The 27,643-nt window shown below is 48.3% G+C and overlaps 1 protein-coding gene across 1 annotated transcript in view; it reads right to left on the bottom strand.

The window, feature by feature from the left end:
- DNAH2 (dynein axonemal heavy chain 2) overlaps nucleotides 1-27,643 on the bottom strand; it is a 2,945,517-nt gene that overhangs the window by 316,094 nt on the left and 2,601,780 nt on the right. Inside the window, exon 77 of the mRNA XM_085638712.1 lies at nucleotides 12,098-12,246. Within this exon, the coding sequence (XP_085494838.1) occupies nucleotides 12,098-12,246 (149 nt within the window). The remainder of the gene's footprint in view (nucleotides 1-12,097; nucleotides 12,247-27,643) is intronic.

Raw genomic sequence — 27,643 nt, 5'->3', positions numbered from 1 at the left:
GTTGATGAGCGTGAAGCGTTTGGTGGTGATGAATTGATGCTAGTAGCATCTGAGGGCAGATTTGTAGGTAGTTTTGTCAGTGTTGCCCTAACTTTCCTCGATCTGCAATAAAGTTGCTTGCACTGGTGTTTGGTGTGCCTAACTCTTTCGTGTACCAGCATGCTTGTGGTCTGGTTCTCATGACCGTGAGAGGAGCCAGGGTGTCTGCATAGTCGGAGATCCAGGGCTTGAATTTCGATTTGGGGAGGTTGTTGTTGTGTCGAGGCCAGTGGTGTCAGAGTCTGGAAAACCAGGATGCTTTAGGGATCTTGTTCAAGTCCCGTTGTGAAGATTTAGCCATGGTGATTCTTCAGTTGTGTGGTATGGTTATGCGAACGTTGACTAAGGTGTGGTTGGACCAGGTGTCCGGTGTGGACTTTTCTACTGTGATCTTGTTGAAGCTGGTAAAGATGGGGGGCCAGTAGAGGTTACTGCTGAAGTTGGGAGTAGACTGGGAGGAGGAGGGGGCGGTAGACAGGGTGCTACTTATGGTGTAGTTGGCAGTGATGAAGTGTTTGAAGGTCAAGTGTTCCATGTTGCTGGTGGTGCTTTCCACGGTGGCGAAGCATTGAATGGATTCTTTTTAGATGATACCAATTCTGCCTCTGAATATGCTTGTCCTGTCCTGTCTAGAGAACTCAATCAATCAACAGATCTTTATTCGGAGTCGTAAAAGAGAACATCGATAACAGCGATTACACATATAAAAAAGGTCAAGCAGCAGTGCCAAATACATTATTACATACATTTCATTTCGCTTTCCGATAATAAATAACACTTCTTACAATATAAAACATGGGGTCCTCATATAAAAACTCTTGGTTGAATCATTTTACTTTATGTTAATAAATTACTATCATATCAATGTAAACGTCACCACGTCATATTAAAAAGTTTAAAGATTTGATTGCCTCCTACAACAGATCCTTCCTTCTTTATACCTGTTCTTTTTTAATATAAACTAGGTGGTAAAACCTAGGCTGTTTTTTTCCTAGAATAAAAAACAGCCCATAGGAATGATGATATTCTAAAACACCTCTAATGTTGGCAACGATTGTAAAAATCCATATGAAGGGCGACATTGTAGAGGGGACATGTGTCTGATAAGCGAGATAACATACCTCCTTCTGTACACAGTATAAAATTTACAGAAAAGCACCACGTGCATAGTATCCTGAGGCATCCTGTTGTCACACAGGCAATTTGAGAGATTTGGAGACCAATCATTCATATAGGCCAACTCTTGTCTAGGGGGATTTCTGTTGCGATGATGGGGACCGATGAGGGGCACAACCAGGTTTTGGTCAAGAAGAGCAGGTCCAGTGAGTGGTCATGTAGCAGATCCCAAATTTCTGTCTGTGTGTAGTGAGGGAGCGAGTGTTGAGAGGTATGCAGGACAGGGAGGGGCATAGTGTAATGGGGGCTCAGGTGAGTGTTGAAAATATGAGGTGCAGCAGGGAGTGAGGTGGGTGCATGTGTAATGATAGGTGGTGCAGGAGAATACAGATTCAGTTTTGAGCGGCAAGGTGCGGCAGCTGCTCTAGGAAATGCGGCTGGGAATCAGGGCGCGAAGGGTCACACTGGAGTATTAATGGCGGATGGAAAGAGGACCAGGCGCAGGGCATGAGCAGATGTACATAGACGGGATTGCCTTTGACACGCCAGCAGCACAACCGCAGCGGCCGCTATTAAAAGAAGACAGTGTTGGCGGGAAACCAGTGATGTTACTTCATAACAAGATAGATGATGGGAAATTCAGTGATGTCACTTCCTGTGCTGATGAATTATGGGTAATGAGTCCTCCTGCTTGGCTAATTCTTTTACAGACAGTTTAGAATAGCGTGCCAAAAATATTGTGATCTCATTCCATTCATTTTCTATATATATCCCCAAAATTAAATAACTTTTTTTAAACAAAATTTCAAACATATACAAAAATGTAAAAAATAAACAATGCAACAAATATAGCAACATAAAATACTAAAGTTAGGTTTTAAAAATTATGTAAAAAATTCGAACATTAAAGAAAGTATTTACCCACTGGCTATCTCCAGTAGGTAGTAATAGTTAGGACCTAGTTTCCATAGGAAAAGCATTTTCTGTTTTGCCAATAACTTTAGCGCCACTTTAAGAATCTTTATGACATTTTTAAAACATTTGCTTTAGTGGGTTCAGCTGCTGTGTTGAAAGTTTCGGGGTGATCCATCAAGTGGGGGACGAGGAAAAAGGGGGGAGTCCTAAAGAACAAGTTACTTTTCTGGTGGATACAGTATCTGCCTGTGGATTCCTCACCTTGTGAATATCCCCTGCGCCCGCAACATTCGGAAACTTTTGTAGCAGTTCACGCTGATGAGGTCGAAGATGACGTCACAGAGACACGGCTCCGCTCGCGACTCCGCTGACGTCACCGGCTCCATAAGAAGACCTCGTCGGTGTGATCATGTCAGTTCCGCCCTTTTTTCCGTGTCTTCGAGCCACACAGACGGACTGACAGCAATATATACACAGTACATAATATACAAAGCAACACACACAGTGTGGAGATCATATATGAAGGCAAAATAAATAACACACTGCCTTTGACAGTAACAAATACATTTTGAAACACCATCATTAGAATTGTAGGTATACAAGGGTTGACAACCGGGAGGCGGGTGGTTCAGTGAGGAATCCACAGGCAGATACTGTATCCACCAGAAAAAGCGTTACTGAAGGTAAGTAACTTGTTCTTCTGATGGATACATCTGCCAGTGGATTCCTTACCTTGTGAAAAGATTCCCACAGCAGTCCCACTCCCGGAGGAGGGTGTCCACCCTTCTATACCAGAAAGTCCTGAAGGACGGAACGAGCAAAGTGTCTGTCCCTCCTCACCTCAGAATCCAAGCAATAATGCTTCGCGAAAGTGTGGAGGGAGGCCTAAGTTGCCGCCCTACAAATGTCCTCCACAGGAACACCTCTAGACAAGGCAGACGTAGAAGACTTAGCTCTAGTAGAATGAGCCCTTAAACCCTCTGGAGGTTCCTTACCGGCCAAAGAGCAGCATATCTTGATGCACAAGACAATCCATCTGGAAAGGGTGCGCTTGTGCACCGCTGTGCCCTTTCTGAAGCCAACAAAGCCCACAAAGAGCTGGTAGTCCACTCAAAAGTCTTTAGTCCTATCAAGGTAGAAGCTCACCGCCCTCTTAGGGTCCAAACGATGAAGTCTCTCCTCCTCCTTGGAAGGGTGAGGGGGAGGATAGAAGGTAAGGAGGGTAATGGACTGCCCCAGATGGAAAGGAGTTACCACCTTAGGCAGAAAAGCAGCCCTGGCCTTGAGTACCATTCTTTCAGCATGAATGGTCAAGAACGGGGGTTTTAAACTCAGAGCTTGAAGCTCACTTACCCTCCATGCCGAGGTGATCGCAATGAGAAAAACAGTTTTGAAAGACAACAGTCTCAAGGGACACTTGTGTAAGGGCTCGAAAGGAGAACCCATCAGGTAAGTCAAGACAAGATTTAAGTCCCATTGAGGCACAATAAAAGGAGTCGGAGGAAACTTGTTTGTAAGGCCTTTCAGAAATCGTAAAACAATAGGAGATTTGAACAAAGACGGCTGATCCGGCAAGCAAAGGAAAGCCAACAAGGCTGAAAGATATCCCTTTACAGTGTCCATAGCAAAGCCTTGCTGAGCAAGAGACAAGGCAAACTGAAGAATGTCAGATAAACGAGCCCTCAAAGGGCCAATAGTTTTCTCTCCGCACCTAAGAACAAACTTAGACCACCTATAGGAATAGATAGATTTAGTGGAATGACGTCTGGCAGACAAAATTACATCTACCACATCCGACGGGAGAGAAAAAGAATTCAGGTTGCCCCGTTCAATATCCAGGCATGAAGGTGAAAGCTCTGGAGGTGGGGGTGTAGAACCTGCCCCTGCGACTGCGAGAGGAGGTCTGCCCTCAGGGGGAGACGGAGCGGAGGGCACGAGGAGAGGTGGAGAAGATCTGAGTACCACACCTTTCTTGGCCAATCCGGGGCGATCAATATGACTTGGGCCCGGTCTTGGTGAATCTTCCTCAGAACCCGAGGACTCAAGGGTATGGGAGGAAACGCGTAAAGGAGATGTGAGTCCCATCTCAACTGAAACGTGTCACCCAACGCTCCCTGCATCGGATACTGGAGACTGCAGAATGATGGGGAGTGAGCATTCTCGTGAGTGGCAAACAGGTCTACCCGAGGAGTTCCCCACGTCCGGAAGACGTGACGAACCACCTCCGGATGTAGCCTCCACTCGTGGTCGGCGGAGAACTGCCAACTGAGACTGTCTGCACGCACGTTCAGAACCCCGGCCAAATGATTTGCCATCAGACAAATCTGCTAATCCTGAGCCCAGGACCAGAGACGCAGAGCCGCTCTGCAGAGACAATGCGACTCCACTCCTCCCTGCTTGTTGACATACCACATCGCGGTAGTGTTGTCCGTCAAGACTTGAACTGACTGACCGCGAAGGGAAGGGAGGAAGGCCTTGAGCAGGGCTGGCTTTTGGGCGGTGCGAGCGGTGCGACCGCACCGGGTGCCAAGGTCAGGGGGGCGCCGGCCGCCACCTACGTCTCTTACTCTTAAAACAGCACTCACTGAGCCTGCCTGCACTGTTAAACGGTTGTCCCCTCTTTCTTTTCTACGATGTATCTTCGTAGAAATGGAAAGAGAGGAAAACCGTGTTACCAAATCAGGAGGCACACTTTTGTTTTGCCCGCCCATGCGTTGCTCTGCCTGACTGCCTCTAACTAAGTGTTGAACGTTTGATTGGCCTGTAACTGAAACCGTTACCTACATCGCGGGATGCGAACGGGGGCGGGCCTTGGAAAACTCGCAGATACTCTTCCGGCGGCTAATGTTGCTGGTGGTTGCGCGCGCTCTCCGACAGTCCACGGGATTTTTGGCAGTGGCACAGAGACCGAGCCTCCTCTCTGCAGCAACATAAAGTGAGTTAGGTGACGGTCTACTTTTTTAAAATCAATCAATAATTTAAATGTGCACTGTGCACAAACAATATAGGGTGGTGACATCCCCTCCTTCTCAGGCCCAGTTTTAGCGACCCAAACATGAGCCTTGGCCCTCGCAGTGAGGGCTTGAAGGCAGGCGCGCAAAGAACACGTCATGTGTGTCAGCCCGGGCAGAGACAGCTTCCCGGGCGTGCACACACACAACGTTTTAGAGATTATCGCAGCCGCACCCGAGTACTTCACAGGTCTTTAAAAGACCATTTTCATGTTAACGAGGCTTTGTTTATTTTTTCACCCCTTCATCTCCACATTCCCGGCAATGGCCACAATGTTCTGCTGCGTGGATATTTCTTTTTCTATGCAGCGCAGGAGAAAATAAGTTTGTTTATTCATATTCACCTTTCCTGACTCCTGCAGCTGCTTATCACAGCAGGCTGTGACACAAAGTTTGACTAACGGAGTAGGTAAGAGAATGTGTTACTAATATGTTTTTCTTTTTAAAATATGCGCAGGCCCAGCAGGGCACATACTTCGTGTGTGATGCAGGACAACAATAAGACAATAAAAGATGCCCAGATAACTCTGGTGATTAATGATCCTGCTGGAGAGCAATCATTTGTCTGTTAGTAGTTTTTAAATGCAGATGAACTGTATTTTATCTGGAAGCTCAGTGGGTTACTGCCTTTGTCACAGAGATCCTTTTGTTACTTGCAGTTCAGAAGTTACAATCCAAACATAGGACAGTGACCAATGAACTGTCATCAAAGAGCTGCATACAAACATGAATGGTATAGTTAGAACTTCGCTTTCTTTTTTTGTGACATAGTTAGAACTTCCCCAGTCTTTCATTATTCTAATTTTGCTAAAATGAGTATGTTTGGGCAGATATACATTTTTATCAGTAAAGCTGAACCGACCCCATGGAGTACTCTTTAAATCCTAAGGTTGTGTTTCCCCAGACCAAACCCTCTTAAAATATCCGGCCCACCAGCATGGATGAAATGTGATTCATACACCTTGTAATCCTCATTTGCTTATGTGGCATTCCCTGTATACTGATTTATATACTTGTATGATTCATTGTCTCTGTATAATGTGTGCGTGGTGTAAAGTACTGACACACACTACACTGATATAAGTAGCGCTATACAACAAATGAAATGCATATGAGAGAGGGGCTACTTAAAGATGAGGGGCTCTGTTGGAGGGTGGCAGTGAGGGAATCCGAGGTAGTAGCTAGTGGAGAGAGAAGTTTTTCTAAGTTAAAGTTAATTAAAACATATTTAATATCCACAATGAAAGATGAAAGGCTATCATCTTTGGCAATCCTATCCATTGAAAATGATATTGCACAACAACTGGACTTATCCACATCAATATTGGCATTTGCAAAAATGAAAGCCCGTAAAGTTCAATTTTCTTGAAATTTGCTAATTGTTTTTACAAAATTAACAGAAAATGTTAATAATTACATCAACAAGATGTATATTGTTTTGGGCTATAAAATAAGCTATAATTGACTGATGGTGTCGTAATATCTGTTCCCCATCTAATCCCTATTTAATTTACATGACATTTGAGCATACATTTTATATATTCTAAAATGTATCCTGTATATATTTAATATGCGGTTGAGAAACCATACAACTCAACACAAAAAATGTTTGCTGGGGGGTGCGGGGGGGGCGGGGGGGGGGGCGGGGGGGGCGCCAACAAAGATTGTCGCACAGGGCGCCACAATCTCTAAAGCCGGCCCTGGCCTTGAGTGCCAAACGTATCACCCGCAATTCCAAAAGGTTGATGTGAATGTAAATGTAAATGTAAATGTATGTGTCTTGTAAAGCGCACTGCTGTCCTGAGGCGTCCTGGCACTGTAAACCGCTGGGGAACCCGTCCTGGCTATCCCTGTGAGATGGTCCCTCCTGGGTATCTCCAAGGTGAAACCAGGCATCCCCGGCGAATGTGGGGGGCCGTTGTAGAGATGAGGCAAGCTAATGCCCAGAGTTGCCGAGTGTGATCCCTGGTTAGAGTAGGCACCGAGGCGAGAATTATCGAGTCCGCTGGCCCTGGTCCACGACCCTGCTGCGTCGGGAATTGAACCCTGGTCCCGGGCCGTCCTCTGCTTCCGGGTCTGCTGCCTCTAACCAGTGAGCCACACCACTCCACAGCAACCTTTCCTCTGGAGACCTAAGACCCCTGATCTCCAGATCCCCCAGATGTGCACCCCACCCTAAAGTGGATGCATCCGTTATCACTGTGGCCACCGATGGAGGTAGATGGAAGGGCTTTCCTTGCGACAGATTGCCCTCCACACTCCACCAAGACAGATCCGCTGCAGCTTCTCTGAAGATCCTCACAGACTCCATGAGATCTCCCTTGTGATGATACCACTGCCTGCGGAGACACCACTGGAGTGCCCTCGTGTGCCAGCGTGCATGGTTGACCAACAGAATGCAGGAGGCGAACAGACCGAGCAGACGAAGGACCTTCAGGACTGGAACGACCGCTCCATTGTAAAACAAGGGAATAATTTCCTGTATGTCGAGAATCCTTTGTGGAGGTGGGAATGCCCGACACACAGTAGTGTCCAGTACCACCCCTATGAACAGGTTGCGCTGAGAGGGCACCAGGTGAGATTTGGGTACGTTTATTGAAAAACCCAATCTATACAACAGTTGAGTTGTATCCTGCAGATGATGAAGCACCCTCTCTGGAGACTCTGCTTTGATCAGCCAGTCGTCCAAATAGGGGAAAACTGAAATCCCCGACCTTCTGAGATGGGCTGCCACCACTGCCATCACCTTGGTGAAGACTCGAGGTGCAGTAGTAAGAATAAAAAAGGGAGGACCGCAAACTGATAATGTTGCGACCCTACCGTAAACCGGAGATACTTCCTGTGCGACTTCAGGATGGGGATGTGGAAATACGCATCCTGCAAGTTGATCGACCCCATCCAGTCCTCCTGATGCAGCGCTTGAAGAACCTGCGCAAGGGTGAGCATCTTGAACTTCTCTTGCTTCAGAAAAAGATTCAAGATCCCGGGGTCCAGGATTGGATGCAATCTGCGGTCCTTTTTCGGAATCAGGAAATACCGGGAGTAGCATCCCTGACCCATTTCCCGCTCTGGAACCACCTCTATCGCACCTTTTTTCAGTAATGTCAGAACTTCCTCCTGCAGGAGAAGAAGGTGGTCCTCCGAGCAAGCACCTTGGCAAGGAGGGTAATTTGGAGGGCATTCCCGAAAGGGAAGGGCGTATCCATTTTCTACAAGATCTAGAACCCAAAGGTCTGTAGTAACCGATTCCCAATCTTGTAGAAAATGGGTAAGCCGGCCCCCCACAGGACCAGCATGATCCAGAACAGTGGATCTAGGGCTGCTTTGCAGTGGTGGGAGGGGCTGAGGAAGAGGAGGAGGAGGAGGAGGAGATCTGTCGACTTCGAGTGCGACCTCTGACTATGCCTCTGTAGCTCCTTTACAGAGTGTTCTGCTGCTGTTGCTGCTGCCGGGGCTGTCTGTATGAACGAAAGGATGACCTTCCAAAGCCCCTGTACCTCCTGAACGAGCCCCTAGGCTGAGATTGAAGGCCCAAAGATTTAGCCATGGCCTTACTCTCATTAAATCTTTCGAGCGCAGCATCCGCTTTTTTGCCAAAAAGACCAAAGCCATCAAAAGGCAAATCCAGGAGGGTTGCCTGCATATCAGGGGAGAACTCGGATAATTTGAGCCACGCACTCCTCCTTGTGGCAACAGAAGAACCCATAATCCTTGCGACAGAATCAGCTGTATCCAAGCCACTTTGGATTACCTGACGTGCAGCCGCTTGGGAATCCGCCAGAACCTCATTAAAGTTCAGTCTATCTTCTTCCGACAGTTTTGGGGCCAACTGAATAGCGGAGTCCGTGTGGGTGTGAAACTACAGAGTCCCATCAAAAGGCAGGTCAACAAGACGCACCCGATCATTCTCCGGAAAGATGCCATCCCGCAACCAAGCATGGCGGCGGAGGGCCACAGAACTCACCATTGCGCGGCCGAGACAATCAGAGACGTCCAAAGCCGAACGGAGAATAAATGTAGCTAACTCCTGACCATCCCGCACATGGTGCCGCAGATCAGCGCGGACACCCTCTTGGGAGGCGCGACACAGAAGGGACTCCGCGGAATCCCACAGGTCAGAAGTAGCCTTGGCCAACACACAAAGTGTGTTGAGCGCGAGCAGAGCAGCACTAGTGGAGGCGAAATTGTTACACCCCCAGGAGTCCAACCACGAGCCTCCCGTGACGGCGGGAGCAGCACCGAAGGCAAGGAGGAAAAAGCAGCCCACAGGACAGGGCCCTGGGCAGATGGGTGGGGAAAAAAGGCAGACTGGATCGTGCGGGGCAGGACAGTGGCGGTGAAGGAGCGGCTGAGGCACCGGATCCCCTGTAGCAGGATGCCCCCAGGCCCCCAGAAGAGAGTTGTGGAGCGAAGCTTCAAATGGGAGAAGCGGCTCCCCTCCACCAGAGCCCTGGTGGATAACCTCCAACAAGTGGTCCATTGGGAGTGGAGCGACCGGATTGCCCATCAGCAAAATGCCGGTGGCCGTGGAAATGGGCCGGACATAGGCCACACTCGCCTCCGTAGGGTGTCGTGGGGGGTAGAGCAACTCTTCCATGGGCAAAGGCTGTAAACTAACACGCCTGTCCCCGTGCCCTGCTGGAGGAAGAAAAGGCCCATGGACGAGTGAGGAACCTGAGGGGTCTCCGGAGAAGGCAGAGAAGCCTGCGGGGCAGATGACTGCAGGGAGCAGAAGAGCGGGTCCGGGGGCTGTGGAAGCGGAGACGGCGTAGAACCCGCCCTGGAAGCCACCGGGGGAAAAAGCAGTGACGCGACGTCCAGTCTCTGGTGAAGAGGAGACAAGGAGACAACAATCCTCCGGAGAAGAAGGGACAGCCGGAGAAGAGTCCACGATCCGACGCCGGGACGGCGCCGGGGAGTCCACCACAGGCACCGGTGAGTCCTCGACCGGCACCGAAGCATCCACAAGGGGCGCCGGGTCGAGCTCCACCACCACGTGCCTCAGCGGAGAAAGGGGTAGGGTCGGAGCCGAAGCGGCCAATGAACGGCGCCGAAAAGGCACCGGCCCGGCCTCCGACGAGGCAGCCGCCTGTGCCGAGGACCAAGAGGGGCCCGGGGAGGCGCCCCGGATCTTGGCCTCCACCCGCGGCGCCACCAGGGCAGGGGAGGAAAGCCGTTGACGCCGGACAGGCGCCGGCTCGACCTCCGGCAAGAAAGCCGCCTGCCCAGAGGATCGAGGGGGAATATGAGACGAGCCGTGAGTCCCGGCGACCTCCTGCGATACTGCAGGGAACCCCGTGGGGCTTTGCAGTGAGGCAGGTACGCCGTGGGTCAAAGAGGGGAACACCTTAGGGCCGCACCTCGACGACACCACACCTCCAAAACCTGAAGTCGAACTCGGCGGCGCCGGGGGCGAAGCCGCTAGTGAGTCCGCAGAAGGCCCAGCGCATGGCGAGGGATCCACGGACGTCTCAGGAAGAGGAGGGGGGCCCAAAGAAGCCTGCAGAGCTGTAGCGTAGGCCTTCATCTGGGTCCTTGTCGACCCGATGCCAGGAAACGGTGGATAGGGTGGCGACAGGCGAGGTCGCACGTCCCGAGAGGAGCCCGCGCCCTCAGCAGAATGAGGACAGGGCCTCGGTGGCAAGCTTCAGGACTTACCCGTGTTGCACGCGGAAAAGAAGGAAAATGACGTCAGCGCGCCGGGGTGAGACTTGTGACCTCGCTGACGTCACGTCTGCGGACGACGTCAGGGCGGGGTCGCATGGTACCGCCCCTGGCGCGCAGAGATGCTGTGGCAAAAATTTTCTGGATCCAGTCTCACGACTGGGGATAATTCTACGTTAAGGAATCTGCAACTAGTAGTCTCTATCAGATACATAATACAAGAGTGGATTGTTGCTCTCGGACCCTACTGATGCTAATTGCTCAATTCCAAGTGCATTATTACTGTGACAAACTGTGCGCATTTCGCTTTATCAGGAACCTTTCATGCTTTATTTGATTCCTTTGATGCTAAACTGCCTAATGCTCAGGGGCTTGATTACTGCGATGAACTGTGCATACTTTGTTTTGCTTATAAAATCTTTGACTGTTTTTTCCTTACTTTTCTCCTTGTTTTTTCCTTCCTTTCTCCCAGTCCCCTCACTTCATCACCTCTGTCATTGACCTATTGCTCCTCTTAATCTTTCTTCCTTTGTTTTCTCCTTCTTTTTCCCACGCCCCTTCACTTTGTCACCTCTGTCATTGACATTTTGCTCCTCCTAGTCTCACCTTACCCCACCCATTCACATGATTATGAATATGTGTGGATCTTCTTGTTGATCTTGAATTTATGTAACTACATCATCTGTTTTATACAACACTATCCCTACCTCTTTACAACCAGCCTTGAGAAAGCCCTTGACCTGCTGGCCATTCGGGCTAAACACCTCGGCTATTTATTGGTTATCTGTATTTCTGGCATGAAATAAATACATCATATTATGCTTTAAAAGTACATCAGACTTTGGGATTTCTTACCCCAGTTACTCCTATATGTATATATCAGGCATAAATCTTTCTCATGCCCAAAACATTTCTCTTAATTTGGTGGCTCTTGAGTGTAGCCCCTTGACAGGTACGTGCCAAACACTGAATTGGGTCCTGTCCCATTATGCGTGAACCCTGGAATCATCCACCCACCACCCCCGTAAAATGTAATCTGAATTTTTATTGTAGCATTCAAGCTGATTTTAAATCTGATCCTAATTGTAATCATAAGCTAAAAGTTAAAAGTTTATACTTATTTTGATTAAAAGTATTTTTCTGCTTTTTAAAAAATATAATTTCACAGTATAGCAGGTGTTGCCCTATTCAAAGAGGAGGGTTGTCTACAGGCACAATGTAATCAAGAGATATACATGAATCATCTACCGGGCGCTATATGGCATTAGTGATACAAGATTGAGTTATCATGTGCAGCATGCTTAGGGACTGAAGAAAAAGGGTTTCGTTCTTTCAATGCTAAAAACACTCACCGACTTCATATTCAGGACTGGTGGCTCCACAAACTTCGAACCCAAGTTGTTGATTATGAATGAAGTCACGCAGAAAGCCACTCTGTCCTGCCGTAAGGAACGGACGATGAGCATTCTCTGCATCTCATTGCAGGCATTTTCCCACTCACCTGGGGAGTAATGCATCAGATCATGTTATATCACAGAGAAAGGAAAATGCAGGCAGCTAAAGAAAATACATATGTTACTTATAAATAACTGTAATTCTGCAGTTTTGCCATTCTTCATGGAGCCACCTGCTTGAATCATTCCCCGTTGAAAAAGTGGAAGTCTCTGGGCACCTTTTATAGCAGAGCATAATATCAATCAGCAATAAAAACAAACTTAAATGCATCCAGCTTACTAGCCCTACCACCTCATTGAAACCAGCCCAAACTCCAGCCAATGAGGTGATGTGTTCTAAACTCCCTCACAACCAAGGCCATCCTAGTTCAGATTTTACAACACTTGTATGAGCAAGAATAAACAACCAGTTAGCGTCTAGGTGGAGAGGAGAAAGGGCTGCATGTGAATCTATGAAAAATATAAATACTAGAGAACTGTAGTTACAGGTAAGTAACTTATTCTTTCTCTAGCATTGATAGGTTTCATCGGTGCACATGCTTGAATCGCAAGCAGTATGAGTAACAACATATCTACTGGAAGGAGGAACAGACTTACATTATTGACAAAGACTGCACAGAACTGCCTGTTCAACAATAGGTCCCCTCTCTGCTTTTCACGTTCAAACAGTAGGGTGTAGAATCTTTCCAGGTGACTACTCTACTCATAACTTAGAGGGACCCCAGTGTAGAGGACTGCTGAGGGATGTACTCTGACTCCTGTGGACATGAGTCTGTTGGCTTTTATATGTCAATATGTGATTGTCACCGAAATCCATCTGGTGATTCCTTATTTAAACAGAGCTTTGGCTTTATTGAGATACCACAGGAACCAAATAGTTATCATTTTGTCTGAAGAAACGAGTCCCAGCCAAGCAGAATTTGAGACATCTGATGTCGAGGGAGTGCAGAGCTCTTTTAGCCCCCATCGAGTGGTTATGAAAATGATTTAAGAATGACTGGTTCATTCAGATGGCAGTCCGAAGGAATGTTTAGGTCCCTTTACACAGGAAGTTTTTATACTGGTGGAAATGCTTTGATTAGTTTGCATGACAAAAGTAAAGGAGCTGACGCACATCAGCAGTAGTTGTAAATGAATGCTCAGCGCACTTTAAATCATGTGTACTTAAGCCTTCATTGTGTTCATTGTGCTCAGGAGCTAGAAACTGAAATGCATCTCCTCTCATTCTGGGTTGTCAGTGCCTGATGGTAAACAAGTGGCATTTCTTTTTGTCCTTTGTTGTGAAGAGGTTGAGGGTGTTTCAGTCCAAAGAGGGAATACCATGTAACGATTTAACTCTCATTCACAGCGTTCTCCACTGACCTGCTGAATATAACTGCCCAGCCTTGGGTGGACCAAGGCAGTTTTGCATTCAAGGAGATTCTGTGCTGGACTGACCTAGTCAACAAGCACTGTTTTTCTTCGCATATGATTTGTAAGCATGTACCTCCTTGCTTGATCAGATGGAATACTTTTACATTGCAAGTCTTTACATCCGTAGTAATTTATTTAACAGGTATTACTTTTAATCCCTTACAATTTAATTGATCAAACATTAATTTTAGATATATATCACTTAATTTAAGTTTGCATTTGTATATTATATACATAAATATAAATATACACTTATATACACATATGAAGAAATTCAACACTAACATTTTTATATTTTTAGAACGTTTTGTTTTCATAACTATACTTGTAATTTTAACCTTCTAATTAAATTATTTATTTTTTATATTATAAAATAATCACTTTTTGCAAGTTATATAATTCATATTAATTTTAAAATACCACTTCTCATACATTTAAGTTAGCTTACTGCTACTATACACAACCCATCTATGGGCCATAAGAACTCCTTCTACCCATATAAACAAGCCATTCCTGAAACTTAAAAATTCCTTACTATCCCGATACTCTACTCATTACTGAGCCCTAAAAACCCTTTGCTACCACTAGGCACAATCCATCCCTGAGCCCTAAAAACTCCGTACTATACCTAAACACAACCCATTCCTGAAACCTAAAAACTCCTAATTATTCCTACACACTACTCATCCCTGAGCCCCAAAACTCCTTACTACTTAGTACCCCTATTTTCTGCCCATAAAAAATGAATACCTATTTAATTTTGTAAGTAAAATAACTTAAAAAATAAAACAAAATATTGTATAATTACTTAAAAGTAATTATATAAACGTCAGCGGGGAAGACCCCGGGACCGGACGGATTCCCGCAAGAATTTTACGCCGCCTACAAGGACCTTCTGACCCCTCGGTTGCGCGCCCTTTATGCCGATGCGATTGAACGCGGTTCCTTCCGTCCAGAGGCCGATATGGCCACGATTGTGGTTCTGCCCAAATCCGCGCCGCCCTCTTGTGATAGGTCAGCGTACCGACCGATCTCCCTCATCAACACGGACATCAAACTCTACGCGGCGGTCCTGGCACAGAGGCTTCGGCCCTTTCTGCCCAGCCTGGTGCATCCGGACCAATGTGGCTTTATGCCGGACCGAGGTACTCGCCATTGCCTCCGTCGACTTCACGTGGCCCTGGCTCATCGCCACCGCATATCCCCGTATCTCACGCTCCTACTCGCCGACTTCGAGAAGGCGTTTGATTCGGTTGGGTGGTCCTATCTATTTGAGGTCCTGACTCATATGGGTTTCGGCCCCAAGTTTGTCGGAATGGTGCGGGTCCTTTACGCGTGTCCTCGTGCCCGGGTGCTAGTTAACGGGGCGTTGTCAAAGCCGTTCCGGATCGGTCGGGGGACGCGGCAGGGGTGCCCACTGTTGCCCCTCCTTTTTGCCCTCGCTATGGAACCCCTTGCTGCCCTGGTCCGCGCGGATCCTCTTCTTCGGGGCTGGGAATGGCCGGGTCTTGCGCCCGACAGAATAGCCCTTTATGCAGACGACGTGTTACTGTACCTTAGCGACCCGGCGCGATCTGGTCCCCGTGCCCTCCATCTCTTGTGCCTTTTTGGCCGCGCGTCTGGCCTTCACTTAAACTCGCACAAATCGGTCCTTGTGCCTCTGCACCCCTCTCGGGAATGCTTTGACTGGCAGGACAGGATTCCCCTCCGTCGGCTGTCCTTTAAATACCTGGGCATCTGGGTCTCTCTGCTCCCGGAACTGAGCTGGGCCCTCAATGTGGCTCCCCTGGTCAAAAAGGCCAAGGCTGACCTGACGCGCTGGCAACCGCTCCCGCTCAACCCGCTGGGGAGGGTGGCACTCTACAAAATGATGATCCTCCCCCGGTTCCTTTATATATTACAAAACACCCCCGTGTCCTATCCGCGGCCTTGGTTCCGCGAACTGGACGGGTTGGCGACTCGATTCCTCTGGGGCGGTGGAAGGCCGCGGTTGGCCTTGTCGACGTGTCGTCTACCCACCTTTGATGGCGGGTTGGGTATGACCAACCTCTACCTGTACTATTTGGCCACTCGCCTTCTCGTCATTCACGATTGGTTCGGAGGGGGATGGTCCGACCCGGCTTACAGGTTGGAACTAGCCGATTTGGGTTTTCCCTGCATTTTAGATCGGCTATACGGAGCTCCCATCCCCGCTTCTTGCCCCGGAATCACTAGGGCGGTCTTCTTGGCCTGGCGAGCGGCGCTTCGCCATACCCGGTGGACCGGGCGGCTGACTCGCGCCACTCCCCTTTGGCACGGGACGCGGTTGCGGGACGTTACTGCCCTGGAGGGCTTTCGATCATGGGACCTGCTCGGAATCTTCCAGCTGGGGGACATCTGGCGGGGGGGGGCGCATGTGCTCATACGCAGAGCTGCAGGAACGCTTCTCCCTTCACTCGTCACAGTTTTATAGGTACCTCCAGCTGCGCCATGCCATACGCACCTATACTCCTCTAGATGTTCGATTGCCAGACCACAGTCCCCCCGAAGCTCAGGTCTTGCTGGGTGACCTGGGGAGGGGGGGTATTTCCCGTATACACCGCTCACTTATTAACAATACCCCTGCGGTTCAGGACGGTTTGAGGGAAAGATGGGAGGGTTGGGTGGGGCCCTTGGATGAGGTGGACTGGAGGGACGCCCTTATGGCCCCCCGGCTGGTGACGGCCTCTGCCAAGTTGCGGCTGATTCAGATATACTATCTACACACTGCATACCTCATACCGGCGCGTCTAAACCGCGCGGGCCTCTCTGTCACCGCATCTTGCCCCCGCTGCGGCTTTGACCCGGCCGACTTTATCCATATGGTGTGGTCCTGTCCGGACCTAAGAGATTACTGGAGGGGCATAGAGGCTGACCTCACGGAGGTGTTGGGGTGGGAGGTGCCCCACAATCCTAGGCACACCCTGCTGGGCATCACGGATGGTCTACATGGCACACGTGCAGAGAAACTGTTCCTTATGACGGCGTTCATGGTGGCAAAGAGAGACATTGCAGCGGCATGGAAACACCCACGGCCGCCTACTTTGGCTAAATGGAGTGCTGGGGTGGACTGGTGTGCGGCCCAGGAACGTACTCTCTATCAGGCGAGGGGCTGCCCTAAGAAATATCGTAGGGTATGGGGGAAGTGGTTGGGCAATGTATCGTGATTGGGCGCTTCGGGGGTGGGGGTGGGGGACGGGGCTTCGGGTGGGGGCGAGGGGGACGTGATTTCACTCTGTGTGATTGTACAGTGGTGGTTTGTCAGGCGCAATGTTTTCTTTTGCTGTGTTTTTCAAAATCTCCAATAAAACTTGTTTATCAAAAAAAAAAGTAATTATATAAGACTAATGTTAAGGTATTTTTAACCTAATATTTATTATGCTTTAAAAATAAAGGCCTGATTTACAGTTTGGCGGCTAGGGTACTCCATCATGACTGCAATGGAGTACCCTCACTGCCAAACCCTCAGTCCGCTACCCCAATTTACAGGAGAGCAAACCTTAAGCATGACAGTGATGGAAACTACTCCGGCTCCATCAATGACATACTCTTCCGATGGCTCGACAGGGTACTGGCTAGAGGAGGTTCACATTTAACATTGTCCATCTGATTTAGAGTGCAGGGTATTGTATACTTTTTTGCTGTTTGTCATCACCAGGTTTTACCTGGTGGCGAAGGACAGTAATTAAAAAAATAATGACTCTCATACCATTGGAGAGAACTCCTTTGGTGTGGTGGCAATAGTTTTTGCTTTTTTAATAATAAAATACAGGTTTAGGACAAAACTTGTTAAAAGTTTGATGGGTGGCAGTCATTTTTGACGGACCTGCCTGTCAAACTTTTAACACATTGACAGAAATGCTGTGGCGATGATTCCCACCAATGTTAAGAGATGTCTGCGGGGCTGGCAAACATCTCTAAATGCGGATAGTCCGTAAGGGTGATGCAGTATTTTACTCTGTCACCCTGAATGAGTGAATACTATTCTCTGCACTTTAAATCAGGCCCAAAGTATTTAACATTCAATTAATTTGATATAATGTAGTTTACTATTACAATAAATTGAGAGTATATATATACATATATATATATATTTATAACACATATAGAGATATAAGCACAGAAATGTTATTAGTTATAGTTAGGACCTAGTTTCCATAGGATAGGCATATTTTTGTTTTGCTAATAACTTTGGGGCCGTTTTGACGACTCTTCACAAAAATATATATATATATATTCACTGAAAAAACCATAGGTTTCACACACGTTATAGTTACGAATTAGCATTTAAAAAACCTTGCAAATTCACTTAAAAAACCATAGGTTTCACACATGTTATAGTTAGCTGGACATTTCACTCGTAAAAAACCAATGAAATTCCCCCGTTATAGTTAGTGCAGGCAACTATAACTCACGCGACCGCAATCCTCTGCTGATGACGTCAGATATTACATCACTGTATTTAGACACTTATTTACCCATGTCTTCTTCCATTAATCTTTAGCTATACATATATTACAAATATTTATTTTTCATAAAGACACATATGTCATCAGTGATGTAATATCTGACGTCATCAGCAGAGGATTGCGGTCGCGTGAGTTATAGTTGCCTGCACTAACTATAACGGGGGAATTTCATTGGTTTTTTACGAGTGAAATGTCCAGCTAACTATAACATGTGTGAAACCTATGGTTTTTTAAGTGAATTTGCAAGGTCTTTTAAATGCTAATTGGTAACTATAACGTGTGTGAAACCTATGGTTTTTTCAGTGAATTTGTACGGTTTTTTAAATGCTAAGTTATGTATTTATTTATTTTTTCAGGTTTTTCACCGTGCGCGCACGGTGCGCTTCCCGCACCGTGCACGCTGTGGGCGCTCGGTGCGCTTCGGGCACCGAGCACCCACGGTTCGCCGTGCGCGAAACGTGCGCGCACCTTGCGATTTTTAAAAAAAAAAAAAGTTTTTTTCGCCCTTGGGGGTCCTTCTGGGACCCCCTGACCAAGGCTAGGGGGTCAGGAACTGTCAACTCTGTCCCCTTTTCACGTTCTCCACCTTTTTTTTTCACCCCCTCAGACTGCGAGAGACAAAATGGCGGCCGACACTTCCTGGTTTCGACCGATTCGAATGTTTACCGACATCTAACAACCAATCAGAATTGAGCTCGCGCACGGCAGGGTGCGCGCACAGTGCGCGTACGGTGCGCGCGTATAGATATTGATATGCTTTTAAATGCTATTTTCTCAGGAAATACTGAACAGATTTACACCAGACCTGCAAAAGGCACTTCCTTGACCTTATGGCTACCTCTCTGCCAAATTTCACGTAATTCTGTTCAGCCGTTCGGGCTGTAGCTGCGACTAAAGGTCTTATGGAAAAATGCATGGGGAAAACGCGTTTTAGGACCCCCCTTTTTCTCGGCCCCCGCTTTACGAATCACCCCGAGACTTTCAGGATAGGAGCTGAACGGAGCGCCCCATTAGTTTTGAAAATTTCGCGAGGATTCGTCAACCGGCGCCAAAGTTATTCAAAATAGAACAGTGAGTGCGCTTCGTTGTGAACGTTATTCATTTGTACTTTCCATTTAATTATATAGGCCGTGCACAAATGGTGCCCTACGGGCACCATTTGCACACGGGGTGGGGAAAGTGTGGATAATTTTTTTTTTAATAAATTTTTTACCGTACGCGTACGGTAAGCGTAATCGGCGATTTTTCGAAAAAAATTAAATTTGTTTTTTTGGCCTTGGGGGTTGTTTGGGGACACATATATGGATGCTGGGTGTTTAAGAACTGAATATACTCCCCCTGTAGATGTTTTTGGTCTTGGTTTTTGCAGCCCCCCTCAGAGTGCGAGAGAGAAAATGGCGGCCGCCGCTTCCTGGTTTCGACCAATTCGAATGTTTACTTAGATCGAACAGCCAATCAGAATCGCGCTTGCGCACTCACCGTACGCGTACGGTAAGCGCACCGTAAGCTGGCTCAGATATATATATTGATTTAAAGGCTATTTTCTCAGAATCTACTGAACAGATTTACACCAAACCTACAAAAGGCACTTCCTTGACCTGTAGACTACCTCTCTGCCAAATTTCAAGGAACTCTGTTCAGCCGTTCGGGCTGTGGCTGTGTCTAAAGGTCCTATGGAAAAATGCATGGGAAAAACGCGTTTTGGGACCCCCCTTTTATCTCAGCCCCCGCATGACGAATCCCCCCGAGACTTTCAGGGTAGGAGCGGAGCGCAGCGCCCCACCTATTTTAAAAATTTCGCGAGGATTCGTCAATCGGCGCCAAAGTTATTCCAAATAGAATGTTGCGGTTTTCCTATGGAAACAGGGTCCTAACTATAACTACCTACTGGCGACCGCCAGTAGGTAATATATATATATATATATATATATATATATATATATATATATATCTCCAACAAAAAGACTAGGGAATCCATTCTATTTGGGGCCAATCCTAGCACTAAAAAGAAACGAGACCTTCAAGTCAATAATGATAGTGAGGAGACTATTATTAGACTAATCACCACCTACAGTAAACAAGAAAAACAAATAAGATCTATTATAAACAAGTAAGGGACAATAGTGCTAACGACAAGTTACTTATCTTCAGTAACGATATATCTGTAAGAAACATTAATTAGTTATAGATTCCTTACCTTAGAATTACCCCCAGGCGTTAGACTGGATCCAGAAAGTTTTTTCGTCAGCAGTACCTCTGCGCGTTGGAAGGTGACATCGGTCGGCTCCGCATCCGTTGTCGGCGTCATAGTCGCTGGGATGACGTTGCGGTAGCTACTTAGACAACGCCCTTGTGCGCTGACATCAGTTCTGTACACGACTTTTCCTGCCAGAAACGCAGAGCCATGCAAGACACTGACCACTGGTGCACAAAACTAGGGCCCTGAAAGGACATCCTTAACCCCAGAAATCAGTTCGCAGAATGGGGAGGATGGGTGGGGCGGTAAGGAATCTATAACTAACTAATGTTTCTTACAGATATATTGTTACCGAAGGTAGGTAACTTGTTCATCTGAAAGAAACACGTTAGTTATGAATTCCTTATCTTAGAATAGATACCCCAGCAATACCAACACCGAAGGTGGGTCTGCGAACCAAGATTACACCAGAAAGTCCTGGAGAACAGAACGGCCAAAGAAGCCATCTCTCCGGACTTGATTGTCAAAGCAGTAGTGTTTGGTAAAGGTGTGCAACGAAGCCCAAGTAGCTGTCTGAGAAATGTCATTCAGAGGAACTCCCCGTCCCAAAGCAGAAGTTGCTGTAGTTGCCCTGGTGGAATGGGCACACAGTCCCACTGGAGGCTCCTTCGTTGCCAGAGAATAATAGGCACAAAATGACCCATCGGGAGATAGTCCGCTTGTGTACTGCCCGACCTTTTTTGGTGCCCACGTAGACAACAAAGAGCTGTTCATCTACCCGGAACTGTTTTGTGCGATCCAGATAAAAAGAAAGCGCATGTTTTGGGTCCAGACGGTGGATCCTCTCCTCCTCTTTCGAAGAATGCGGAGGCGGAAAGAAGGTGGGCAAAGTGATGGTCAGCCCGATGTGAAAGGCAGTGAAAACCTTGGGCAGGAAGGATGAAAGAGTCCTGAGAACCACCTTGACAGGAAAGGAGACTTTGAGGAAAGGGCCTGGAGCTCACTCACCTGCCTGGCAGATGTGATGGCTACCAGAAAGCAGTTTTAAGTGTCAGAAGCCTTAAAGGACAGTTGTGAAGCGGCTCACTTAGGCTCACTTAGGCATAACGAAGGGGATAGGAGGAAGGAGATGAGTTTTGCCTTTCAAGAAGCGATTAACAACCGGGAACTTGAAAAGAGAAGGCTGATCAGGAAGCCGAAGGAAGGCAGAGATGGCCAAAAGATAGCCTATGAAAGTGCCCAGAGCAGAGCCCTGCTGGGTTAAAGAGAGAAGAAACAAGAGAATCTCAGAAAGAGGGGCAGAAAGGGGATCCACAGCCTTTGCTGTGCACCATGCCACAAACTTGTTCTACCGGTAGGCGTATACCGTCTTAGTGGAGGGACGCCTGGCTGCCAAGATTACATCGCAAACTTCGGGAGGCAGGTCAAAAGACGTCAACTGCCGCCACTCAATCCCCACGCAAGGAGGTGGAGGATGGACAGCTTCAGGTGGAGGACCGTCCCCTGTTGCTGCGACAGAAGATCCTCCCGAAGAGGCAGAGGGGTCGGAGGATCGATGGCCATGTTGAGCAGCTCGGGATGCCAAACTCTTCGTGCCCATTCCGGAACCACAAGGATGACTTGGGCCTGGTCGCTCCTGATCTTCTTCAGCACTCTGGGCAGAAGTGTTATAGGCGGAAAGGTGTACAACAGACCGCAACTCCACTCGCGAAGAAAAGCGTCGCCTAGCGAGTGTCGCATTCGAAATTCCAACGACCAGAACTGCTGACATTGCTCGTTTTCTTTGGTGGTGAATAGATCTAACCAAGGCTCTCCCCACTGTCGAAAGAGCCCTTGCACCACCTCCGAGTGAAGATGCCATTCGTGATCCATCATGCACCTGCCGCTGAGTTCGTCCGCCCTGGCGTTCAGGGAACCTGCCAGGTGTTGAACCACCAGGGATATGCCCTGATGTTCCAGCCATGTCCAGAGGCGGAGGGCCTCCTGACATAGGGTCCATGACCCCACCCGCCCTGTTCGTTGCAGCACCACATGGCAGTGGTGTTGTCTGTGAACACCTGCACTACACTTGCCCGGACAGAGGGAAGGAATGCCTTGAATGCAAGACGAATCGCCCGAAGCTCCACAAGGTTGATGTGGAGCTCGGACTCCGCCGGAGACCAGAGGCCTCTGATCTCCGCCTCTCCCATGTGGCCACCCCATCCCAGAATGGATGCATCTGTCACCGCTGTGTGTTCTGGTTCGGGAAGGGAGAGGGATCTGCCGTTGACCCAATCCTGGTTCGTGAGCCACCACTGCAACTGTTGAGCAGTGCCCTCCGAGATCTGGACGCAATCGGACAGATTCCCCTTATGCTGTGCCCACTGGAACGTCAGGTCCCACTGCAGAGCCCAAATATGCCACCTGGCATGATCGACCACCAAGATGCAGGAGGCCATGAGGCCCAGCAGCCTCCGGGTCATCCGGACGAAACCCGGGATAGAGGCTGAAATATCGGAATCATAGCCCGAATATCCCGGCCTCGCTGTTCGGGAGGATAAACCGGAAACCGCGTCATGTCCAGAACCGCTCCGATGAAGGGGAGCTTCCGAGAGGGAATCAGGTGTGACTTTGGCACATTGATGGAGAACCCCAGTGAATTCAGGAGGCCAGCCGTAGTCTGGAGGTGGGAGATGACTGCCTGGGGCGAGCCCGCCTTCAACAGTCAGTCATCGAGATAGGGGAAGACTGGAACCCCTGATCTGCGCAGATGAGCTGCGACCACCGCCATCACTTTCGAGAACACCCGAGGGTCGCTGGTAAGGCCAAAAGGGAGCACAGTAAACTGAAAATGCTCGTGGCCTACCGTGAATCGCAGGTAATGCTGGTAGGCAGGCAGGACGGGGATGTGAAAATAAGCGTCCTGAAAGTCCAACGCTACCATTCAGTCTCCAGGGTCGAGGGCAGACAAGACCTGAGCAAGCATCAACATCTTGAACTTTTCCTTCTGGAGGAAGCGGTTGACGTTCCTGAGATCCAAGGTAGGACGCAGGCCCTTGTCCTTCTTGGACACCAGAAATTAGTGGGAACAGCAACCACGACCTACTTCTGGGGCAGGAACGCCATCAATGGCTCCCTTGGCCAAGAGAGACAAAACTTCCTGTTGGAGAAGTGCCAGGTGATCCTCTGACATGCGGTGGTATTGAGGTGGCATGGCTGGAGGGGTAGCCTCAAAGGGGAGGGAGTAGCCCCTTCGGACTATTTGCAAACCCACCTGTCTGACGTGCTGGTGCGCCAGTGGGGGAGGTGTTGCCACCCACTGGCGATTGATGGGCCTGAAAGATCAGACTAGGAGGGTTTGGAGGCTGCTGCAGAGGGGGGGGGGATGGTGGACTGGTCCGCCCGCTGGCCCCCTGAACCACGGCATCGGTTCCCACGATCCCAGCCATTCAAAGGTTGGGAAACTTGCTGCGGCCTGTGGCTGTGGGAGGGGCGTACCCCTTCAATGGCCATGAAAGGGGTGAAAAGCAGACTGCGCTGGGCGGCTGGAGAGGCCCAAGGACTTGGCTGTAGCCCTTGAGTCCTTGAAACGCTCTAGAGCGTTGTCAGCTTTGTCGCCAAAAAGGCGACGGCCATCAAAGGGGATGTCCATCAAGGTGTTCTGGATGTCCCCCGAAAATCCAGTCGATCTCATCCAGGCGTAGCGACGAAGGGCTACAGATGTGGAAATCGTCCTGCCTAGAGAGTTGGCGGTATCCAGCCCAGAACGGATGTTAAACTTAGCCGCATCCCTCCCGGCGGCGACAGCCTGGGAGAGCACTGTCCGGGACTCCTCTGGACACAGAGGCAGCACCTGCGCAACCGTATCCCACACAGAGTGGGAATAAAGGCCCATAAGACATGCGGTGTTTACCGACCGCAGTCCCAAGCTGGCAGAAGAGAACATTTTCTTCCCAAGATGGTCCAGCTTCTTGGATTCCATTCGGTAGGGAATGCGCTCTTGGAAGTGGAGGCTTGGACCACCAAGCTCTCCGGGTTGGGGTGTTGGGTGAGGAAAGTGGGGTCGCCCGGAGCCAAGCGGTGGCGTTGGGCAATCATCCTATCCACGGGCGCCCCCGTTTTGGGCCTGGACCACGTGACCAATAGGACGTCGATAACGGCCTCATTAAACGGCAGCAGGGGCTCAAAAGAGCTCGCTGCCGGCTAAAGCACCTCTGTCAGGAGGTTAGTCCTGACCGCCACCGTACGAAGCTCGAGGTTGAGGGCCTCAACCGCCTACGCAACACCACTGCGTATGACGCTCCATCCTCCGTAGCCACGGTAGGAGGAGACAACATGCCAAGGTCAGGGGATGTGTCAAGACCACTGGCATCCCCCAGTTCCTCTCTCTAGTCGTGCTCAGATTCAAGCTGATCAGTTAAAGGGTCACCTGACCCCACCCAGTCCTCCTCCTCACCCTCAGGTTGCCAATCTGGGCAAAAAGTGACCCCAGGAGTGAACAGGGGCACAAAATCCCCGCTCGGCGCCGGATCAGTTGTCGGGCGACGCCAGTCTTGCTCCCGGTCCACTTCGGGATGGAGGCCGGGTTAGACGCCAGCCAGGGACACAACCGGCGTCGCTTTCGGTGCCTGAGGAAGCAGCACCGGTGGAGGTGTAATGAGGTCAACCAGTGCCGTTCCGTATTCAGGCCTGGATCCAAGGGGAGCCTATGGCGCAGTGGCCGGCGCCGACGGCATAGAACGCCTAGGCCCCCAACGGAGTCCCCGGGGCCCAAAGGCACGCTGGTGGGTTCGGGCCACCCAAAGATGACATGCATCGCCTCGTAAAACTTATGAAGTTGGGCGGGAGTCGCTCCGACACTTCGGGCTCTGCGCGCGGAGCCACGGGAGGGGAACCGCCCGCATCCCTCGTTGCGTCAGCAGACCAACGGGGAGAAGTCAAAGAGTGACGATGCTTCTTCGACTTCTTTTTGTGCTTTGACTTACCTGACCCCGAGTGCGAAGACTTCAATGACTTGGACGAGTGGTGATGGCTCCGTGACCGGTCCCTCAATCTCCCTTGCGACTGGGACCTCGAATGGCATGGAGTCAACTGCCAGCACTCAAGCAGCTTTCGGGACCGCTCCTGCAAAACCTTCAAAGCCATCGACCGGCAGTCGGAGCATGACTTAGGGTCATGGTCGTGATCCAGGCAAAAGAGGCACACGTGGTGCGGATCTGTAGCCAACATCAGTCGGGGTCAGGAACTGCATGCCTTGAAACCGGGAATCCCTCGTGCACCAGGAGTCATAGACTCAAAAAAGACATCGACAAAAGTCACTCAAAAAAGTCAGTCAAAAAGTGACTGGAGTTACCGCTCCCTCCGGATCTAGGCTGGCTGGCGCGGAAAAAGAAAGAACTGACGTCAGCGCGCAAGGGCAGCGTCTAAGTAGCTACCTAAACGTCATCCCGGCGACCACAACGCCAATGACGGACGTGGAGCCGACCAATGCCAGCTTCCGATGCGCAGAGGTACTGCTGACGAAAAAACTTTCCAGATCCAGTCTGACGCCTGGGGGTAATTCTAAGGTAAGGAATCTATAACTAACGTGTTTCTTTTAGTTTGATCCAACTATAGGCCCTTTAAACCCCCAAAAAATGAATATAACTTTTTGTCAAGCATTCTCAATGAATAATGCCCCGGTTAAATGCAGTCCTGAAATAGTCCAAACTACCAATTGGCTTACATATAGAAAGGGTTACATTAAATGTAGTTCCTGCAGGGCTTGCCAGTTTGGGGTGAATATATTGCAATACCATACAGCTTATAGAGCTAGACCAGTCACACTGGAAGGTCTATTTACATGTAGAATTGATTATGCTGTTTATGTCCTGGAATGCACCTGCAAGCTTCGATATGTGGGAAGTACCAAGTTGCAAGTGCATATCAGAAAAGTACAACATTTGAGGGCAATTGTCAACTCAGATCCCTCTTACCCGGTGGAGCGTCATTTCAAACAATTCCATAATACAATCTCAATCGCTTGAAAAAAATTTTAAGTGATGCAATTCCCGCTTTGAGGAGAGGAGGTAACCATGAAAAAATACTGTGTCAATTAAAGACCCGCTTTATTTTAAAATTAGATTCTATATGGCCTTAACACCAGTGAACATCTTCATAATTTTCTATAAGCACAAAACATTTACATGAGGATGCCAACATGTTTATTTAGCAGGAGACAACCGAATTCCCTATTAATAATTATTTGCACATAACATAAGCTGCTACACAAGTTTCCTAACAATGCACTTTTTCAATATGCACCTCCACCACATAGCACTTTATGTCATTGACAACAATAGTTTAAACACACGAGTAACAGTTCTGAGTTTTCTTTGTGCAGATTCATTATGGCAATGTCGCAATTGGGTGAATAATTTTTGAATGTGGGGAGAATATTTGTGGTAAATACACACCCCACAGTACTATAGTATAGATTGACATGGAAATTGTATGTAATTTGACATTTTTAACTGATGTTCAATCAACCTGGGCTTGGCCCAAGAATAACAAGTAAGCTCATTATGGGCTCAATTTTGTTTTTTAAGTATATCAAGTGAAGATATTTATTGAGTATATTTATATAGTTAATACAATGATATTTGAAGACACTAAATACAATTAATCGCCTCATCCCAAGGCTGACCACATATTTGGTCAATACTGAAGTTAACCACAGGAACTTTTCATAACATGCACTTTACATATTGTTTCTATTTACATGGTTTTTAAATAATATATTTGTTTATCTAATGTAGAATATCATGTCTTGAGATACATATTTAAATTATGTTTTGTACCCAAGCATATATTTCTTAACCTTGTACCCCTTATTTGCACAATGATGAAATTGTCCTTACCTTTTTTCCAACAAAAAGCTGTGATTTTGAAAAAGCAGTAGTCTGTTGTAGTATATATATATACACATAAAGATACATATTATACATCTATCTATCTATCTATCTATCTATCTATCTATCTATCTATCTATCTATATATATATATATATATATATATATATATATATATATATATTATCTACTGGTGGTCGCCAGTAGATTGTTATAGTTAGGACCGTGTTTCCATAGGAATTCTGAAAATTCTATTTTGAATAACTTTGGCGCCGGTTGACGAATCCTCGCGAACTTTTCAAAACTAATGGGGCGCTCCGCTCAGCTCCTACCCTGAAAGTCTCGGGGTGATTCGTCAAGCGGGGGCCGATAAAAAAGGGGGGTCCCAAAACGCATTTTCCCCATGCATTTTTCCATAGGACCTTTAGTCGAAGGTACAGCCCGAACGGCTGAACAGAATTACTTGAAATTTGGCAGA

Source organism: Triturus cristatus, chromosome 12 (assembly GCF_964204655.1).
Source record: "Triturus cristatus chromosome 12, aTriCri1.1, whole genome shotgun sequence".
NCBI classification, from domain to species: domain Eukaryota; kingdom Metazoa; phylum Chordata; class Amphibia; order Caudata; family Salamandridae; genus Triturus; species Triturus cristatus.
Note: the sequence above shows the minus strand (reverse complement) of the source record. Positions and strands in the feature narration are given on the sequence as shown.